The following is a 17,935-nucleotide window of genomic DNA, read 5'->3' as shown; positions in this document are numbered from 1 at the left end:
GAATGGCAGGAAGTGAAATCTGAGAAACAAGGCAAGTGCAGGTCAAGGAGCTGATCTAGCAGTGTTGATCGTCAGGGGGCCAGCAGGAGTAGGCCCAAGAAATGACCCTGGCAGTTTCTGGTGACTTCATTTTTACCCAGAACAGTTTTTGTCAAGTGACCTAGGCAAGATTTCTGTGGGATAAGCAGATAATGAAAGATGAGGATGCCTCTTAACAGACTCCTCCAGCCTGTTTCTCATCTCCAACATGTTGGATGGTCATCACTGCCTTCCAGGTTGTTGTAAGGATTATATAAGAATGAGTATATAGAATTCCCAGTGAAGCTTCTGCCACATAGTAATGGCAGCAACTGCTCATCATCATCATTATTGCTATTATATTTTTTATTTTTATGATGTTTTGATATTAATTTTATTAGAGTCTCTAAGGTGTCCCATTTTTTTCTCTCTTAGATCTGTGACTTTGGCTTGGCCCGTGTTGCAGATCCAGACCATGATCACACAGGGTTCCTGACGGAGTATGTAGCCACACGTTGGTACAGGGCTCCGGAAATTATGTTGAATTCCAAGGTAAGGATCAGAGGTTTGCATAAAAAGAAAACCAAGAAGCGAAAGAACTTTGGATGTGTGGTGCAGTAAACCTCCCTCTCAGTAAGCCTGTGTCTACTAGGTTGAGGCTTCACCTGTCTGGCCAGAACCAAGCTGCTGTCTTAATCTCCAGTTCAGCATCAACCTTCTGGGCCCTGGGATTTGGCCTCTCTACCTCTGCTGGAGTAGTGCTGATTTGTTGTAGAGTTGGGGGGACATGCCTGTCTGGTCGCTGTTCACAATAAATTGTCTGTGTCCTAGCCCTTGGTCAACTTTCCTGAAGTCCTACCTATGGCAGCTTTTACACCTGCTGCTGCCACAGCTGAGTGCAGGCTGGGTTTGTTAGAGGTTATCTGATAGTGCATATTTTTTCTGAAGGTGGACCAGCGCTGTTATAAAGGTCAGATTTATCTGGTAGTGAAGAATGTCTCTTCAGCAAAATTACACCATAGTTTGAAGAAAACGTAGGTGTGACAATAAAAAATTAAAAAAAAAACAAAACAAAACATAGGTGTGGAAAGAATAGGAATTACTATGGATTCTTTCAAAATTATTTGGTAGTCCTGCTTCCATATGCACCTCTTCATCTCAGAGTGGCTGTGGAGAGTGCATACAGGTGGGAGGCAAACATTTCTAACAATATCTGTGTCTTGGTTGTAAGAAATGATTGAATAAATTTATAAAAGCAAGAAAAAGTGAAGTATGACATCTTTGTTAGGTTTATGAGCCAGGTGACAATCATTGAGGACTGCTATGGAGATTGAGATTCAGTATTTTTAATATATCATTTGCAAATAGTATTGAATGAAGTGCCAGATTTAAGAAAGTAAATGGACCCAACATACTTCTATATCTAATATCTCAAAATTAGGAGATTTTGAACTTAATTCCATCTCTTGGTTTGCAAACTACCCCCAGTACAAGGTGGGCAAAGAAAACCTGAAGAGGCAGACCACTCCAGATTGGTAGTGGCAGTCTTAATACGTAAGGGAACTTATTACAAGGCTTGTCTTGGGCAGCCACAAGGTGAGTAAATCTTGGTACTCATCTGCCAAGCCTTAAAAGTTTATATAGAAGCCTTAACTGGGCTCAGTCACATATACTGCCCAGATGGTCTCAAAAACATCTATTCTTTCAAGGCTACATCCTTGAAAATGGCTCCTGCTGCGGGAACGCTGGGCAGAGCACGTATTCCAAGGGTAGAGGAGGGGGTGAGGAGCTTCCTATTGCCAGGGTCCAGCTCAGGGATCAGCTGGGAGTCATGGCATTATGATGACCTTCTTCAACACCATCTGTTGTTAGTGTAATGTTAAGATACATGAAGAAAAGCAATAGAAGTAGGCATTGGGCCTTGTGTCTCAGATCTAGGAACCAGAAATCGACCCAAGAAGCTTTAAGGGAATTAGTGAGCCCATGGGCTTCACTCTCTTCCTCCATCCTTTATAAATAGAAGGGCTTGAGATAAACACTAAGTTGCTTTGTGAGGAGATGGAATTTGTTTAAAGCAGTTAGTTATTCTTGATATACATTTGTTCAGTTTAGTTATAAAAGTAAAACTGCATTAAAATAAATTCCATTATAAAGAAGGATGTAGTGTAACAGATGTTTCAGAGAAGAAAATGCCATGTTGATTCTCATAATTCTGTATTACACATAATCCCAAATAGTAGGTTCTTTCTTTGGACTGGCCATGTGACAGCCATTCCAAACCAGAAGCATTTGCGTGCGTGCGTGTGTGTGTGTGTGTGTGTGTGTGTGTGTGTGCGCGCGCGCACTCTGCCTGCCGGTTATAAAGGAGAGCTGACAGTGTGCTTTTTATCCTGGTGCCTTGGTGGCCCTGCAGCCTCCATCCCGACTTGAGATGACTCCACTGTCTTCACCCTCTGGGGGGGAAATAACTAAACAGGATGGTCTCTGTGTTCTACAAGGTGCCCAGCACTTCTTGCTTGTAGAGTAAACTGTAATAACTGAGCGCGAATTCGTTTTATTTACAGCACCTCTAGCCTGAGAATGTTACTTCTAGGACCATATTCATTTTTTTCTTTTTATTAATATAGAACATTTTCAAACCTATAAAGAATTGAGAGTACAGTGAACACCCTTACACCCCTTCCCTGGGTTTACCAGCTATTAACACCCTACTACTCCTTCCCTGGCTGTCTCTGCCTGCCTCTCTGCCTTCTTCTCTCTTCCCTTTGGTCAAACCTTCTGACACTTCACCAACATAAACTGACTTTACTTGTAGACCCTTTGGGCCATACTAATACTCATTAAAGGCAGAGGGGTGTTTTTTCCCCATAGCCATAGTACCCTTAGCACACTGAGACAATCAGCATTAATTTAGTGACATCCCAGTTATCCCACCCAAAAGTATTTTACAGCTGTTTCTGTTTTATTTTCAGTCTATGATCTAATTCACGTTTGATGCATTGTGCTCACTCTAGAATAGTCCTCCCGCCCTTCCTGTCTTCTTCATGACATTGAATACTTTGCAGAGTACAGATTGGTTCCTTATGATTAGATTTAGGTCACACTTTTCTGGCAAGAACCCCTTGGATTCTTGGAACTCATGTATATGGAGCTTCTGTTTCCCAGCAGTCTTACCCTGGTGGTTTACCCCTGGATGACCCCTTGCTTCTATCATTATATTGGGGGTTACAAAATGGTGATTTCCAAATGTATTATTCTTTCTACATTAATTCACTGCCATTCTTATATGAAGAGCTTTCCATTTTTTTTCTCTTTCTCTTCCTGTCTCCCACCTTTTTTTTTTTTTTTTTTTAAGATTTAGTCATTTTAGAGAGAGAGTGTGCACAAGCAGGGGGGCAGGCAGAGGGAGAGAGGAAGCCAACTCACCACTGAGTGGGGAGCCCAGTGGAGGGCTTAATCTCATGACCCCAAGATCACAACCTGAGCCAAAACCAGGAGTCCGACACTTAACTGCACCACCCAGGCACCCCTCCCACCTTTGTTTTTAAAAACATTATTATGGACTCATGAAATATGTGCTGTCCATTATCATGTTTTTATTTTTATACTCATATTGTCCCCATTTTGGCTAGAGTGCTGTGTGTGTATTTGTAACATTTTATTTTCATAGAATTTTCAGCTTGCAAGAAAAGTATAAGGCAGTGGTTCTCAAATATTTGAGCCCCAAGATTCCTTCACTCTCTTAAAAAGTATCAGAGAGGGGCACCTGGGTGGCTCAGTCGTTAAGCGTCTGCCTTCAGCTCAGGTCATGGTCCGAGAGTCCTGGGATCGAGTCCCACATTGGTCTCCCTGCTCGGGGGGAAGCCTGCTTCTCCCTCTCCCACTGCCCCCTGCTTGTGTTCCCTCTCTCGCTGTGTCTCTCTCTGTCAAATAAATAAAATCTAAAAAAAAAAAAAGTATCAAAGATTAGGGGTTCCTGGGTGGCTCAGTAGGTTAAGCATCTGACTCTTGGTTTCAGCTCAGGTCATGATCCTGAGGGTCGTGGGATCAAGCCCCGTATCGGGCTCTGCACTCAACGTGGAGTCTGCTTGGGGCTCTCTCTGTCCCTCTGCCCCTCCTCCCTGTTCGCTCACACAGACTTTCTCTAAGATAAATAAATATATCTTAAAAAAAAAAGAAAAAGTATCAAAGACCCTAAGCAAGATTGTTTATGTGGGGTTATATATAACATCAGTATTTACTATATGGAAATTAACACTGAAATTTTTAAAAAGTATTAATATCTAAATAACAGTAATAAAGGTACTGCTTGTTAACATAAGTATTTTTTATAAAAAAGTATGTTTACTTTCCACAACAAAAACATTTTAGTTAGAAGAGCGACATTGTTTTCATTTTTCAAATTTCATGGGGCCTAATAGACTGTTGCTGGACTCTCGCCTAGTTCTGCACTCAGTCTGTCCAGTAGGTTGTTTGGGTTTAAATCCGTGAAGAAGAGTCTTCACATAGATACGTAATTGGGAAATACGTATGTTAGTAGTCTTTTCAGCTACTTGTGACTATTCCTTTTTAATATTATGGTGAAGCTCAACAAAATGAAAGATTCATTGTGGAATCTGAAACCATGCCACTGAACTTTTTGTACAGTCTTATTAAAACCCATTGGTCTACCTTACATTCACTGATGCTTGGTTTTATAATATTTAGCATTTGGAAAATACTGGTTCACTGAGTTAAGCAGATCTTCTAGATATTGTTATATTTCCTGTACAGTATCGTCACATGTTGTATAGCCTCTGGAAAAATCTCTTGTGCACTTGTGAGAGAATGAAAAGGAAAACACCTTAGTAGTACAAAAGTAGTGTCACCCCTCAGATCCTTAGAGGGAAGCCACCGGGGCTCTGGACCACCTGGGAGAAATGCTGGCTAGAATTTCACCTCAGATTCAGACTCACCAGTTCTTTATCCTTTGTCTTGTTCGTTGTATCATTCTCTCTGTATACATGTGTAGATTTTTTTCCCTCTGAATCATCTGAGAGTAAATTGTAGTTGTGCCCCTTTACCCCTAAGCATTTCAGCATGTATTTCCTTAGAACAGTGTTTCTCATGTTCCTGAGGACATCTGGCAGTGTTTGGAGACATATTTGGTTGTCACAACGGGGAGAGGAATGCTACCTACTGGCATGAAGTAGTTAGAGGTCAGAGATGATGTTAAACGTCCTACGGCACACAGGATGTTCCTCACAGCAAAGGCTTATCCAGCCCAAAATGTCAGTAGTGCCAAGGTTGAGAAACCCTGCCATAGAAGAAGGATATTCCCTAATATGACCATGGTGTATTAATCAAAAGTGAGAAATTAAAAAGAAAAAAAAAAAAGGTGGGAAATGTAACACTGATCCAATATCTAGTGTATTATTTATATTTGGATTTTGGATATTGTCCCAGTAATCTTTATAGCTTTTCTCCCCCTACTCCAGGCTCACACATTGTGTTGTTTCTATAGTCTCTTTCAATCTGAAATAATTCCTCGGCCTTTCTTGACCTTGATCCTTTGGAAGGGTACAGGTGGCTGTTTTGTAGAATGCACCTCAATTTTGTGTCATGTATTCTGGGCATGAGTACCACAGAAACAATATTTTGTTCTCAGTGTATTGTATCAGGAGGCATAGATAGTTTATGTCCGCATTGGTGAAATTCATGTTGATATTTTGGTTAAATGGTGTCCTCTGGTTCTTCACCATGTAATGGTGATAATTATTATTAGGTGAGTAGGAATTTGTGGGAAAATACCTTAAGATTGTGTAAGTTATCTTCTTCATCATACTTTCAATCACTACTTTTACCATCCATTGATGATTTTGTAGCTCTGTCGTTCCTTCTTTGTTTTAGTTCTCTCCATTTTATTAATTCATGGTTATCTTATTCAGTGGCTTCAGTTCCATAGCTAACATTCTGTATTTGATGTTCAAATTGTCCCAGGTTTTCTAATGGGAGCCGCTGTGACATGTCCCCACTAATGTTGAGCACTTCCTTACTTTGTGGCACTAGACACTCTAGGCTTACCTCATAATATGTTCCCTGTCCCAGACTTGGAGCAGCCATTTCTCCAGGGAGCCCTGGTTCCTTTTAATTATTTTGTGTTTGTTTTATTTATTTATTTATTTATTTATTTATTAAGATTTTATTTATTTGACAGAGAGAGACACAGCGAGAGAGGGAACACAAGCAGGGGGAGTAGGAGAGGGAGAAGCAGGCCTCCCGCGGAGCAGGGAGCCCGACACGGGGCTCGATCCCAGGACCCTGTGATCATGACCTGAGCCGAAGGCAGACGCTTAACGACTGAGCCACCCAGGCACCCCTGTGTGTTTTAAATGTTCCTCTTTATTTAATTTTGGCTCAAAGCAAAAGCTATTTTGGATTACAGGAATTTGGGGAATAATTATCTTGAAATTCAACCCCAGTTTATCATAGCTGCAGATCTGTTCATTCTGTGTTGATTTTTCACTATGTTTCTCTAAACTTTAATATTTGGCTGAAGTTTTTTTCTCTGTTCATTTATCACTATACCTAGCATTTTCCATAAAATTCAACTTACACTCCTTGGAGAGTTATCTTTTTTTACACTATTGTATGATTTAGATAATTATTCCAAGTCTTTTCACAGAATTCCTTTAAAAGAAAAATTATATCTGAAAATTGAATAGAAAAAGAAGACAAGAAATACGGATTGGTAAAATATGATGGAACCAGCACACAATACCCCCCTCCTCCCCCTCCGCTAGAGATGATGGGTTTTCAGCCTGACTTTTTTGAACATGATTTGCAGAATGGATAAAGATATTATGGAAGTATAGCAGTGCCTCTTTTTTTGAGTTGGTTTCTAGGTTTTCAAAATGAATAAATAGGCCACAGATGTCCTAAAGCAAGGGCTGTTAATGTTTTTTCCTTTTTCCAGCTTCAGCTTATAAGGATGCTTTCTTTCAAATCAAAGGAATGAAGTATACTTTGGAAATTCTCATTTATTAATAAGCTAATCAACTTTGAAGAGAGAAATAAAATCACGTAATCTTGGTTGTCCAACAACTTATAAGAAAGCCAAATTATTATGTGTATCTGCACACTCTCTTCTCTTATTTCTGAATTTAGAGCCAAAGGAGAAGGTAAAATTCCTGTCAGCCATGTACCTGTCCTGTAGGAGGATCTTACTGTTTCCGGTAACATTACATACCATTCTCAGTCTTTTCTCCCTTCCCACTACAGGGCTATACCAAGTCCATTGATATTTGGTCTGTAGGCTGCATTCTGGCAGAGATGCTGTCCAACAGGCCCATCTTCCCGGGGAAGCATTATCTCGACCAGCTGAACCACATTCTGGGTAAGGTTACCGAACATTTTAGGGGCTAGATTTACTCAGTTCACCTGCCACAGTTTACATAAAAGTCACTTTATGAAACTAGAGTAGTTCTGACAACAACTTAACCTATGAGTTTGTAATCTTGCTTGATTCCAAATATTAAGGATCCTTGTAAAAACTTTTAAGAAAGATAAGCATGGGGAGATGGTGAGAAAACAATTATCAGGGCCCATTGTGCCCTGCAGCCAAAAGGTCAGTCTACCTGGGTCTGGATAATTAACAGCTAATTATTTTATGTTGTAGGTATTCTTGGATCCCCATCACAGGAAGACCTGAACTGTATAATAAATTTAAAAGCTAGAAACTACTTGCTTTCTCTTCCACACAAAAATAAGGTGCCATGGAACAGGCTGTTCCCAAATGCTGACTCCAAAGGTAAATATTTTTTTTGTTGATTATTTTTCTTAGACTTAGCTTTTTGTTTGTTTGTTATATTGGTTAAATCATTAGGTCCCTAGCCTGAAAAGTTAGTCTGTGGCAATTGGGTAATACCTTATTTAGTACTCACTCTGTTGCTTTCTTCCCTTTTATTTATGAGCAGGGGCAGTAGGGTACGGGAATCTGGGAATGATGGTGTAGTTTTCCACCTTTGCTTTTTGTTTTTAATTTATTTTTATTTTATTCTTTTTTTTTTAAAGACTTTTATTTATTGGGGCACCTGGGTGGTTCAGTCGTTAAGCGTCTGCCTTCTGCTCAGGTCATGATCCCAGGGTCCTGGGATCAAGCCCCTCATCGGGCTCCCTGCTCAGCGGGAAGCCTGTTTCTCCCTCTCCCCCACTTGGGTTCCCTCTCTCGTTGTGTCTCTTTCTGTCAAATAAATAAATAAAATCTTTAAAAAAAATAAAGACTATTTATTTGAGAGAGAGAGAGAGGGCGCATGAGTGTGGGGGAGGGGAGCAGAAGGAGAGGGACAAGCAGACTCCAAAAGAGCATGGAGCCTGACGCGGGGCTCGATCCCACAACTCTGAGATCGTGACCTGAGCCAAAATCAAAAGTCGGACACTTAATCAACTGAGCCACCCAGGCGTCCCTTATTTTATTCTTTTTTAAAGTATGCTCTACACCCAACATGGGGCACGAACTTAACCATCTCAAGATCAAGGGTCACATGCTCTACCCATTGAGCCAGGCAGGTGCCCCTCTTTGCTCCTTTCAAAAAAGTTTTTTTTTTAATGTTTTATTTATTTATTCATGAGAGTCAGAGAGAGAGAGGCAGAGGCAGAGGGAGAAGCAGGCTCCCCGCCTAGCAGGGAGCCCGATGTGGGACTCAATCCCAGTACCCTGGGATCATGACCTGAGCTGAAAGCAGACGCTTAACCATCTGAGCCACCCAGGCACCCTTTTTTTTTTTTTTTAATTGTAGTTGACATACAATAAAAAATTAGTTTCAGGTATACAGCATAGTGATTCCATAATTATATACATTATTAAATGCTCACCATGATAAGTGCATTACAATATTATTGACTATATTCCCTATGCTGTGCTTTTTGTCCCTGTGACTTATTTATTTTTAGAATGGGAAGTTTGTACCTCTTAATCCTCTTCACCCATTTTGCCCACCCCTCAAGCCGCTGCCTCATTGCTACTTCTTAACTTGGATTAAGTTCACATTTTTAGGATTCAGAAAATTTGGGAGCCTGCAAAACAAATTATACTTTTTTCATCTTGTCATTGAATAATTTTTCAAGTCAAGTTTTTTCAAAGAATAACTTAGAATAAAATTCACCCTTTTTAGTTCTGTGGGTCTTTGACTTTTAACTAATATATGTAGTTACATAACTGCCACCAAAATCAATATATGGAGTATTTTCATCACCCCCAAAAGTTGACTTGTACCCCTTTGTACTCATTTCTCTTTAGTCCCTGGCAGTCCCTGATTTCATTTCTCTCTGTTACAGTTTGCCTTTTCCAGAATGTCCTAGAGATGTAATTATGTAGTATGTGGCCTCTTATGTCTGGATTCTTCCACTCAGCATAATGCATTTGAGAGTTACCAATTTCTTTCCTCCCTTCCCTTCCCTCCCCTCCCCTTCCCTTCCTCCCCCTCTCTCATCCCTTCCCTTCCCCTCCCCTCCCCTCCCCTCGAGAGAGTGCACACGTGAGCATGCAAGTACGGCAGGGAGGGGCAGAGGGAGAGAGAGAATCTTAAGCAGGCTCCATGAGCCTGATGCAGGGCTCCATCTCAACGACCCTGAGATCATGACCTGACCCGAAATCAAGAGTCGGACTCTTAACTGACTGAGCCACCCAGGCACCCCAAAAGTTATCAGTATTATTGCTTGTATCAGTCTCTTCAACAAATGGTGCAGGAACAATTAGACATCTATATCCCCCCCCAAATAAAAACCTAAAAATGGAACATAGGCCTAAATATAAGGCCTAAAACTATTAAGCTTTGAGAAGAAAACAGAACAAAATCTTCATGACTCTAGGTTAGACAAAGATTTCTTAGATAAATTACCAAGAGCCCTCATCCATAAGAGAAAAAGGTGATGGATTTCATTTTACTCTTTTATATTTTAAGTTAACTTTGTTTAATAATTGTGTTATCCATTAGGCCTATTTAGCATGTATCTGTTAAATATATTAGGTGGTTGGTTTTTTTGTTTTTTAATAGGTGCCTGTTTTTAAAGACTTTATACTATTACAGAATTGTGGTAGGCAGAGTAATGACCCCATCCCAAAGATGTCCACATCCTGATCGCGAGGATCTGTGAATATGTTAGGTGACATGGCAAAGAGGAATTAAGGTTGCAGATGGAATTAAGGTTGCTTATCACCTGATTTTAAGAAGGAGGAGATTGTTGTGGATTATCTCAGTGGGCCCAGTATAATCACAGGGGTCCTTGAAAGTGGAAGAAGAGGGCGCCTGGGTGTCTCAGTTGGTTAAGCGACTGCCTTCGGCTCAGGTCATGATCCTGGAGTCCCGGGATCGAGTCCCACATCAGGCTCCCTGCTCAGCAGGGAGTCTGCTTCTCCCTCTGACCCTCCTCCCTCTCATGCTCTCTGTCTCTCATTGTCTCTCTCGCAAATAAATAAAATCTTAAAAATAAATAAATAAATAAATAAAAAAAAGAAAGTGGAAGAAGAAATCAGAATGGGAAACCAGAGAGAGAGCAGCTTGCCAGCACCTTGGTGCTTGTTCTTCCGCAGCTTTCTTTATCTTCATACATATCCCTATTTTTACCTAAAATTTCCTTTCTATAAATAATTATTATATAAGCTAACATTTTTGGTAAAAATTCAAAAGTTTTAGGAATATTCAACTAAAAGTGAAATTCTTTTATAATTATTCCCTAAAGGTCACTGTTAATAGAATTGTATCTGAGTGTCTTTCCATGTTAATACATAGATCTGGCTTTTCTTTAATGATTTTAAAACATTTCATCCAGGGGTGCCTGGCTGGCTCAGTCAGTAGAGCATGCGACTCTTAACCTCAGGGCGGTGAGTTCAAGCACCGAGTTAGGCATGGAGCCTACTTAAAAACAGCAACATGTCATCCAGTCTTCTTTTGGAAATTCAGCTTTTTCTAACTTTTGCTCTTATGTCTGTATATGTTTACTTTAATAACTGTCAGCTTCGATGTTGAATTTGTTTTATGTACTGATCTGAGTCAAGGTTCAGAAACACTTGGTTGTTTAAAATTAAATTCATTTTTGATGTTGGAGGAACTATCTTTTAAAATATTTGATACAGGGGCGTCTGGGTGGCTCAGTCCTTAAGCGTCTGCCTTCGGCTCAGGTCATGGTCCCAGGGTCCTGGGATCGAGCCCCGCATCGGGCTCTCCGCTCTGCGGGAAGCCTGCTTCTCCCTCTCCCACTCCCCCTGCTTGTGTTCCCTCTCTCGCTGTCTCTCTCTCTGTCAAATAAATAAATAAAATCTTAAAAAAAAATCTTTGATATAAAGGTATAGTGTGTTATCATGGGAGACAGTTTGAAAGTATAGAAAGAATAGGTAAAAGAAACACGCTTAATTACCAGAATCCCAAAGTAATCTTTAACGTTTGCTATTCCAAGGTGTGCACAGCTTTTACCTATTTAGTTATAATTCTGTAATTACACAATGCATTATAATTGTAAGATTTTAAAAAATTATACCTTCATTTGCATTGCATAGGTTACTGATTAGATTGGTTTGTATTCTGTGTTGTCCCAAGCATGTCACCTAAATCTTACTTCCTAAGTTGCCTTTTTAATACATAACAAAACTACATAATTAAGACTTTATAGGGGCGCCTGGGTGGCTCAGTCGTTAAGCGTCTGCCTTCGGCTCAGGTCATGATCCCAGCGTCCTGGGATCGAGCCCCACGTCGGGCTCTCTGCTCTGCGGGAAGCCTGCTTCTCCCTCTCCCATTCCCCCTGCTTGTGTTCCCTCTCTCGCTGTGTCTCTCTCTGTCAAATAAATAAATAAAATCTTTAAAAAAAAAAAAAAAAAAAAAAAAGACTTTATAATAAAAAGACCTCCAGACTTCCCTGCTGTTTGTTTCCTCACTCTTTTTTATTGTTAGCTGTGATTTGTATCAAATTATTTGAGACTTAGTTAGCTTATTGTCCTTAGGTTAAAGCTATGAACTTTGAGATTGGTTCATTTAGATAATAATTAACATTACTAAAATCCAGAAAGTTAATTTTGAAATGTAGGCCTTGGATGAAAATAATGAAGCAGGGAGGGGTTATAACTAGAATAAAAAAAGTGGAAAAATGGGAGTTGGTAGTGCTGGAGTGAGCAATATAGCATCATGTGTTAGAAACACGGTTTCTAACAGAAACAGAGTTTCCGTTCATAGCCAGCCACTTACTAGCTGTGTGAACTTTAGACAAACTACTTAACCTCTCTGGGACTCAGTTTTCCCATTTATTTATTTAATTTTTTTTTTTTTTAAGATTTCTGTCTTTATATTAGAGAGAGCGTGCGTGCCGGGAGAGGGGCAGAGTGAGAGGGAGAGAATCTCAAGCTGAGATTCAAGCTGAGAATCTCTGACCTGAGCTCAGAGTCTGAGGCAGGGCTCAATCCCAGGACCCCGAGATCCATGACCCGAGCTGAAATCAAGAGTCAGAGACTTAACCAACTGAGCCACCCCTCCTATTTTACAAAATAGAGTTAGTACTTGCATCACAGGGTCATATGAAAGTTCAGACCACTGGAATTTGTAGGTCTAGATTCTGAGATCTTAAGACTGATTTTTTTTTCATTTATATATCTTGGAGATCTTTCTGTATCCCTAGTTATAAAGAGTGCTACGTATTACTCCCTTGTATGGATGACTCATAGTGTCTTTAACCAGTCTCATATTGGGCATTGAAGTTCACTTCAGTTATCTGTTGCTGTGTAACTACTCCACAGTCGGGCCTTAAAATGACCACCATGTATTTGTTCATAAGTCCATTGGCCTGGGTGCATCTCAGTGGGTCTGCTCAGCTTGCCTCAAGTTGCATGGTCTGAGGTGGCCTCACCACATCTTACGGTTGCTTCTCCTTTGTGCCATTGCCTGTCATCTTACAGTAGACCCAACTGGGCTTCTTCTAATGGCAGAAATATTCCAAAAGAGAAAGAGCAGAAACTGCAAGGTCTCAGAATAGCAGTACACTTCTGCCACAATCTGTTGGTCAAAGCAAATTACAGGGTCATCCCAGATTCAAGTAGTGGAGAAATAAATCCACCCATTGATGGGAGGAATTGCAAAGAATTTGTGGCCATATTTAATCTGCCACCAGGTTGTTTCTAGTTTTTTACTATAACATGCATAAATTCATTTATTTAATAAATAGATCTGAGTGTCCTGTGCCATCAGGGTTCTAAGGCCTGGACTTAGAACAGCAATAAAACTGACTACCTGCCTGCAGGGAGCTAATAGTCTGGGTTTGTGCAAAAATGACATAAATAGAGGGGCGCCTGGGTGACTCAGATGGTTAAGCGTCTGCCTTTGGCCTAGGTCATGATCCCAGGGTCCTGGGATCAAGCCCCGCATCGGGCTCCTGGCTCAGTGGGGAGCCTGCTTCTCCCTCTCCCTCTGCCTCTCCCCCTGCTCATGCTCTCTCTCTCTCTCTCTATCTCTCTGTGTCTCAAATGAATAAATTAAAAAAAAAATCTTTAATTAAAAAATGACATAAATAGATGAATGGGAGACTTCAGGGAACTCAACACTGAAACTTTCAAGCTGAAACACTGGCACTTTTAAGTCTGGTTAATGATAGTTTACAAAAAAGGAAATGTAAATATCTCAAATATTAGGAAAAGGTACTCTTTTTTTTTTTTTAAGATTTTATTTATTTATTTGTCAGAGGGGGAAAGAGAGAGCGTGCAAGCAGGGGGAGGGCAGTCAGAGGGAGAAGCAGGCTCCCCACCGAGGAAGGAGCCTGATGCGGGACTCGATCCCAGGACCCTGGGATCATGACCTGAGCTGAAGGCAGACACTTAACTGACTGAGCCACCCAGGCGTCCTGGTACTCATTTTTATTATATGAGATATGAACATTGAAAGATCAGTAATTCCTTTCTTTTTTTTTTACCCAGTAGAAAGCATCAAAAGTTTGATGACCCACCATGTGGTCAAGGCTGTGGGGAAAACGGATGTTTTCAGAGACAGCTGATAGCATGTAAATTGGTTGAGCCTCTCTGGAGGGCAGTTTGGCAGTTTGTCACATCTTTTGTTCCAGCAATTTTGGGTATTGAACTTTTGGATCTGCCAACCAAATGGGGGAGAAGTGGCATTTTAATTTGTTTTTCTTTTTCTTTTTCTTTTTTTAAGATTTTACTATTCATTCGAGACACAGAGATAGAGAGAGCACGAGCAAGGGGAGAGGCAGGCTCCCCGCTGAGCCAGGAGCCAGACGTGGGGCATGATCCCAGGACCCTGGGATCATGACCCGAGCCAAAGGCAGACGCTTAATCATCTGAACCACGCAGGCGCCCCTTAATTTGTTTTTCTTTAATTAGACTGAGATGGCACACCTGGCATGCAACTCGATCTCAGGGTCATGAGTTCAAGTCCCACGTTGGGCGTAGAGCTTACCTTAAAAAAAAAACCTGAGATTGAATATTTTTCACGTATTTGGTAGAAATTTCTTATTGCTGAGTCCTTTGAACAGTAGTATTGTAGATTTTTCTTCAGAGGAGTCTAGTTTAGGATTCTCTCCAAAATTACTCCAGTGAGGGGGAAGAAATTATTATTATTCAACAGATGGTACTGGGCTAGTTGAATAACTGTTTGGAAGAAAATCAATTTAAATCATTACTCACACTTGAAAGTGAATTCCAGAAGAATTGATAATTTAATACAGTTTTAAAAATCATGCCATTAAAGGCCAGTGATACTTAGCATATTCAGTATTTTTCTGATCTCTGAATGGAGAAAGACTTTCTTCCTAGGCTGTGAAAATACGCAAACCAAGAAAACAAACATAAGAGAAAAATGGTAGATTTGATCACATAAAAGTTTAAAACTTAAAATAGATTAGATAGGTCAGGTGTGAGCAGTAGGTATAAAATGTTCCAAATTGAAAAACATTTGAAGGATCCCTGTCCTAAAACTATTAATGTTAAGGCAGCTCAGCACCATGGTTTAGGCCTTGTGCTCTAGAATTGGCCTCCTGAATTCAGATGGACCCCACCACCTCAAATCTTTGACTTTGGACAAGTTATTTAACTTCTCTGTTTCACAATTTCCTCATCTCAAAATTGGAACAAGTTGCATTTCCCACCTCATAGGGTAATTTTGGGAGAGTTACATGAATTATTAGTTTATTGATGTTAGACTCATCATTAATATTAGTCATGCCTGAAGAACAGAGAGAAATCTAAGACCTCAGTGGATAAATACATGAGCAAAGGACAAGAACACAATTACATGAAGAAAATAGTGAGATGAGGAAAAGTAGGAGGAACATTTTAAAGAGTGGCAGTTGAGACTTTAGTTTGGGCATATTAAATTTAAGGACACCTATGTTAATTGAGTGGTTGAAGAAACTATGATGCCTCTGCTTAAAGGAATATCATAAAGTCACTAGAAGTGATTCTTAAAAAGTTTTTATAGCATGGGCAAATATTAATGAGCAATATTTACTGGGGAAATAATACAGCATTTTTTTATATAAGGTGTGATCTGAGCCATGTAAAAGAACATGCAGAGAAAAATTCTACAAAATTTGTCAAAAGATAGCAGTGGTTACATTGAGCGATGGGGCTGTGGGTGCTGGGGCTGAGAGATGGGATCTTGGATGAGTCATTCACAGACTAGAGGGTCAGCTGTTTGAGGCTTTCTTGGTTCCACCTCACAAGAACCTACTGCCAATGGCTTAGGCCTGAAGAAGGACTGTACTGGCTCTCATAACTTGACAGGTTCAGTGATGTTTGGATTCCAGATCATAGCCACTTTGACCAGAATCTGGACCTCTCTGTCATTCAGTGTTGCCTTCCTCTCTGATGTCTTTATTGTTAGTTAGCTCTTTTCTTGTGGTGACAAGATGGCCACCGGCAGCTCCAGGTCACTCTGACCTGTTTCCTGATAGTTTCAACCCCGCTGTGGGACTCACTGCTTCTTTGTATTCATCCCTGACCAGTCTTTGTGGCCAAATAAATCTTTTTTTTTTTTTTTTTTTTTAAAGATTTTATTTATTTATTTGAGACAGAGAGAATGAGAGAGAGAGAGCACATGAGAGGGGGGAGGGTCAGAGGGAGAAGCAGGCTCCCCGCTGAGCAGGGAGCCCGATGCGGGACTCGATCCAGGGACTCCAGGATCATGACCTGAGCCGAAGGCAGTCGCTTAACCAACTGAGCCACCCAGGCGCCCTGTGGCCAAATAAATCTTTAAAAAAAAAAAAAAAGAGTTGAAGCACTCAGTGTGAATGGGAAGTTTGAAATGGAAATTGCTTCTGTTTATTTTTTAAAATAAAAGTGCAATTTGTGTAAGAAGTCTGTCTCCATTTCTCAGATAACCTGTTTGAAAGGCTTCCAGACTCTGTAGTTGCGCCTGTAAATACATATATTATATATTATGACCCCTGTGAATGAGGTCATAAGCTATATACTCTTTTATTGCCTGCAGAGAGTTGTATTTATCAATCTGAAACTTGGGTCAGCGCTCTAGGCTAAAGATAGATTTAGGAATTTTTTCACAGATGGCATTTGGAATCATACAGGAGGTTGAGAGGCTAAGAAGAATGACATGTGTCAGAGCTAGAGAACATGAACCTTCAATGGCCAATGGAATAGGAGTAGGAACTCTTGAAAACCAGAAAGAATGATGGACAAAGAAAATAGTGCATATTTCACAGAAGCAGTAGATGGCATCATGAGAAAGTGGACATGCTCAGCAGTCTCCGTGGAACAGAGGCTTCCAATTAAGGGATCATTGGTGACTACATAAGAGTATTTGAGATGGTTAAGCATCTGCCTTCGGCTCAGGTCCTGATCCCAGGGTCCTGGGATCCAGCCCCGCATTGGGCTCCTGGCTCAGCGGGGAGCCTGCTTCTCCCTCTCCCCCTGCTCATGCTCTCTCTCTCTCTGTATCTCTGTGTCTCAAATAAATAAAATCTTAAAAAAAAAAAATCAGGTTTTAAGAGCAGGGTTCTAAGACTGGGAAGTTTGAGAAGCATTGTTGCAGTGGCACAGTTTGAACAGCTAGGTCTTTTTCTCTGGCCCTACTCAGAAATTCAGGCCAAGGATGGGAGTGACAGGTTGCAGCTTTGATCTCGGATGAGACTTGTGCTGGATAGGTAAGATGGACGTGCAGTGGTGCTGTAGAGAGCCAGTCATATGACTCACCCAGGTCTGGGCTGAGATGGGAAAGAAAAAAGGCTGATGTACCAGAAGGGCAGGGTCATGTTGCCGTGTACCCACTGAAGTTAAAGAGAAGGTGTGGGTTCTAGGAGGCTACCAAGGAGAGTCAGGGATTGTGGTCAGATGTAATCCCAGCCTTGAAGAGACTTCCAGTTTTTAGGGGAAATAAAACCTGTATCAGAGGAAGCATACGCACAGGCAGAGTGATTCATGCCATCTGAGCAGTGCCAGTGGATTGCTGTGTGGTGTGGGAGGAGGGAGGCCGGGCACTCTGACTGTGGGATCAGCACCTGCCAGTGGCTTCCCGTTTCTGTCCTTCTCCCCCTCTGTAGCTGTGAGTAATGCAGAAATAGCGCTAGCAATAAAAGGGAGTTGGAGATCCAGTTATTTTTCCGGTGGCAAAATAAGCTATCTTCCTTTGTGATTTTTGCCTGTAGGTTTAAGGGCCTAGAATTTAACTTGAAGGAACTAAAAGGTCTATTTTAGAGCTGCTTAAGTTGCCAAATACCAGCTGCCTTGAAGTGTTTCCCTACTTAGTACCAACAAGATTTGGAGGGGAAAAGTATCCCCCAGTGGCTGAGAACTAATGCTGTTAGAATCTGACTGTGGCCAGACCCTTCTGGATTTTTCCTGACAGACGGTGTCTAATTGGGCAAAAGGCCAAATGGCTTCTAATCTCTCAAGAAAGTTCTTGGGGAGGGGTGCCTGGGTGGCTCAGTTGGT

General features: G+C 40.9%; 1 protein-coding gene across 1 annotated transcript in view; it reads left to right on the top strand.

The window, feature by feature from the left end:
- MAPK1 (mitogen-activated protein kinase 1) overlaps positions 1-17,935 on the top strand; it is a 109,665-nt gene that overhangs the window by 78,483 nt on the left and 13,247 nt on the right. Inside the window, exons 4-6 of the mRNA XM_036076465.2 lie at positions 454-570; positions 7,279-7,393; positions 7,676-7,807. Coding sequence (XP_035932358.1) covers positions 454-570; positions 7,279-7,393; positions 7,676-7,807 — 364 coding nt within the window. The remainder of the gene's footprint in view (positions 1-453; positions 571-7,278; positions 7,394-7,675; positions 7,808-17,935) is intronic.

Source organism: Halichoerus grypus, chromosome 13, assembly GCF_964656455.1.
Source record: "Halichoerus grypus chromosome 13, mHalGry1.hap1.1, whole genome shotgun sequence".
In the NCBI taxonomy this organism is placed as follows: Eukaryota; Metazoa; Chordata; class Mammalia; order Carnivora; family Phocidae; genus Halichoerus; species Halichoerus grypus.
The sequence above is the reverse complement of the archived record's forward strand: the minus strand, read 5'-3'. Positions and strand labels throughout refer to the sequence as shown.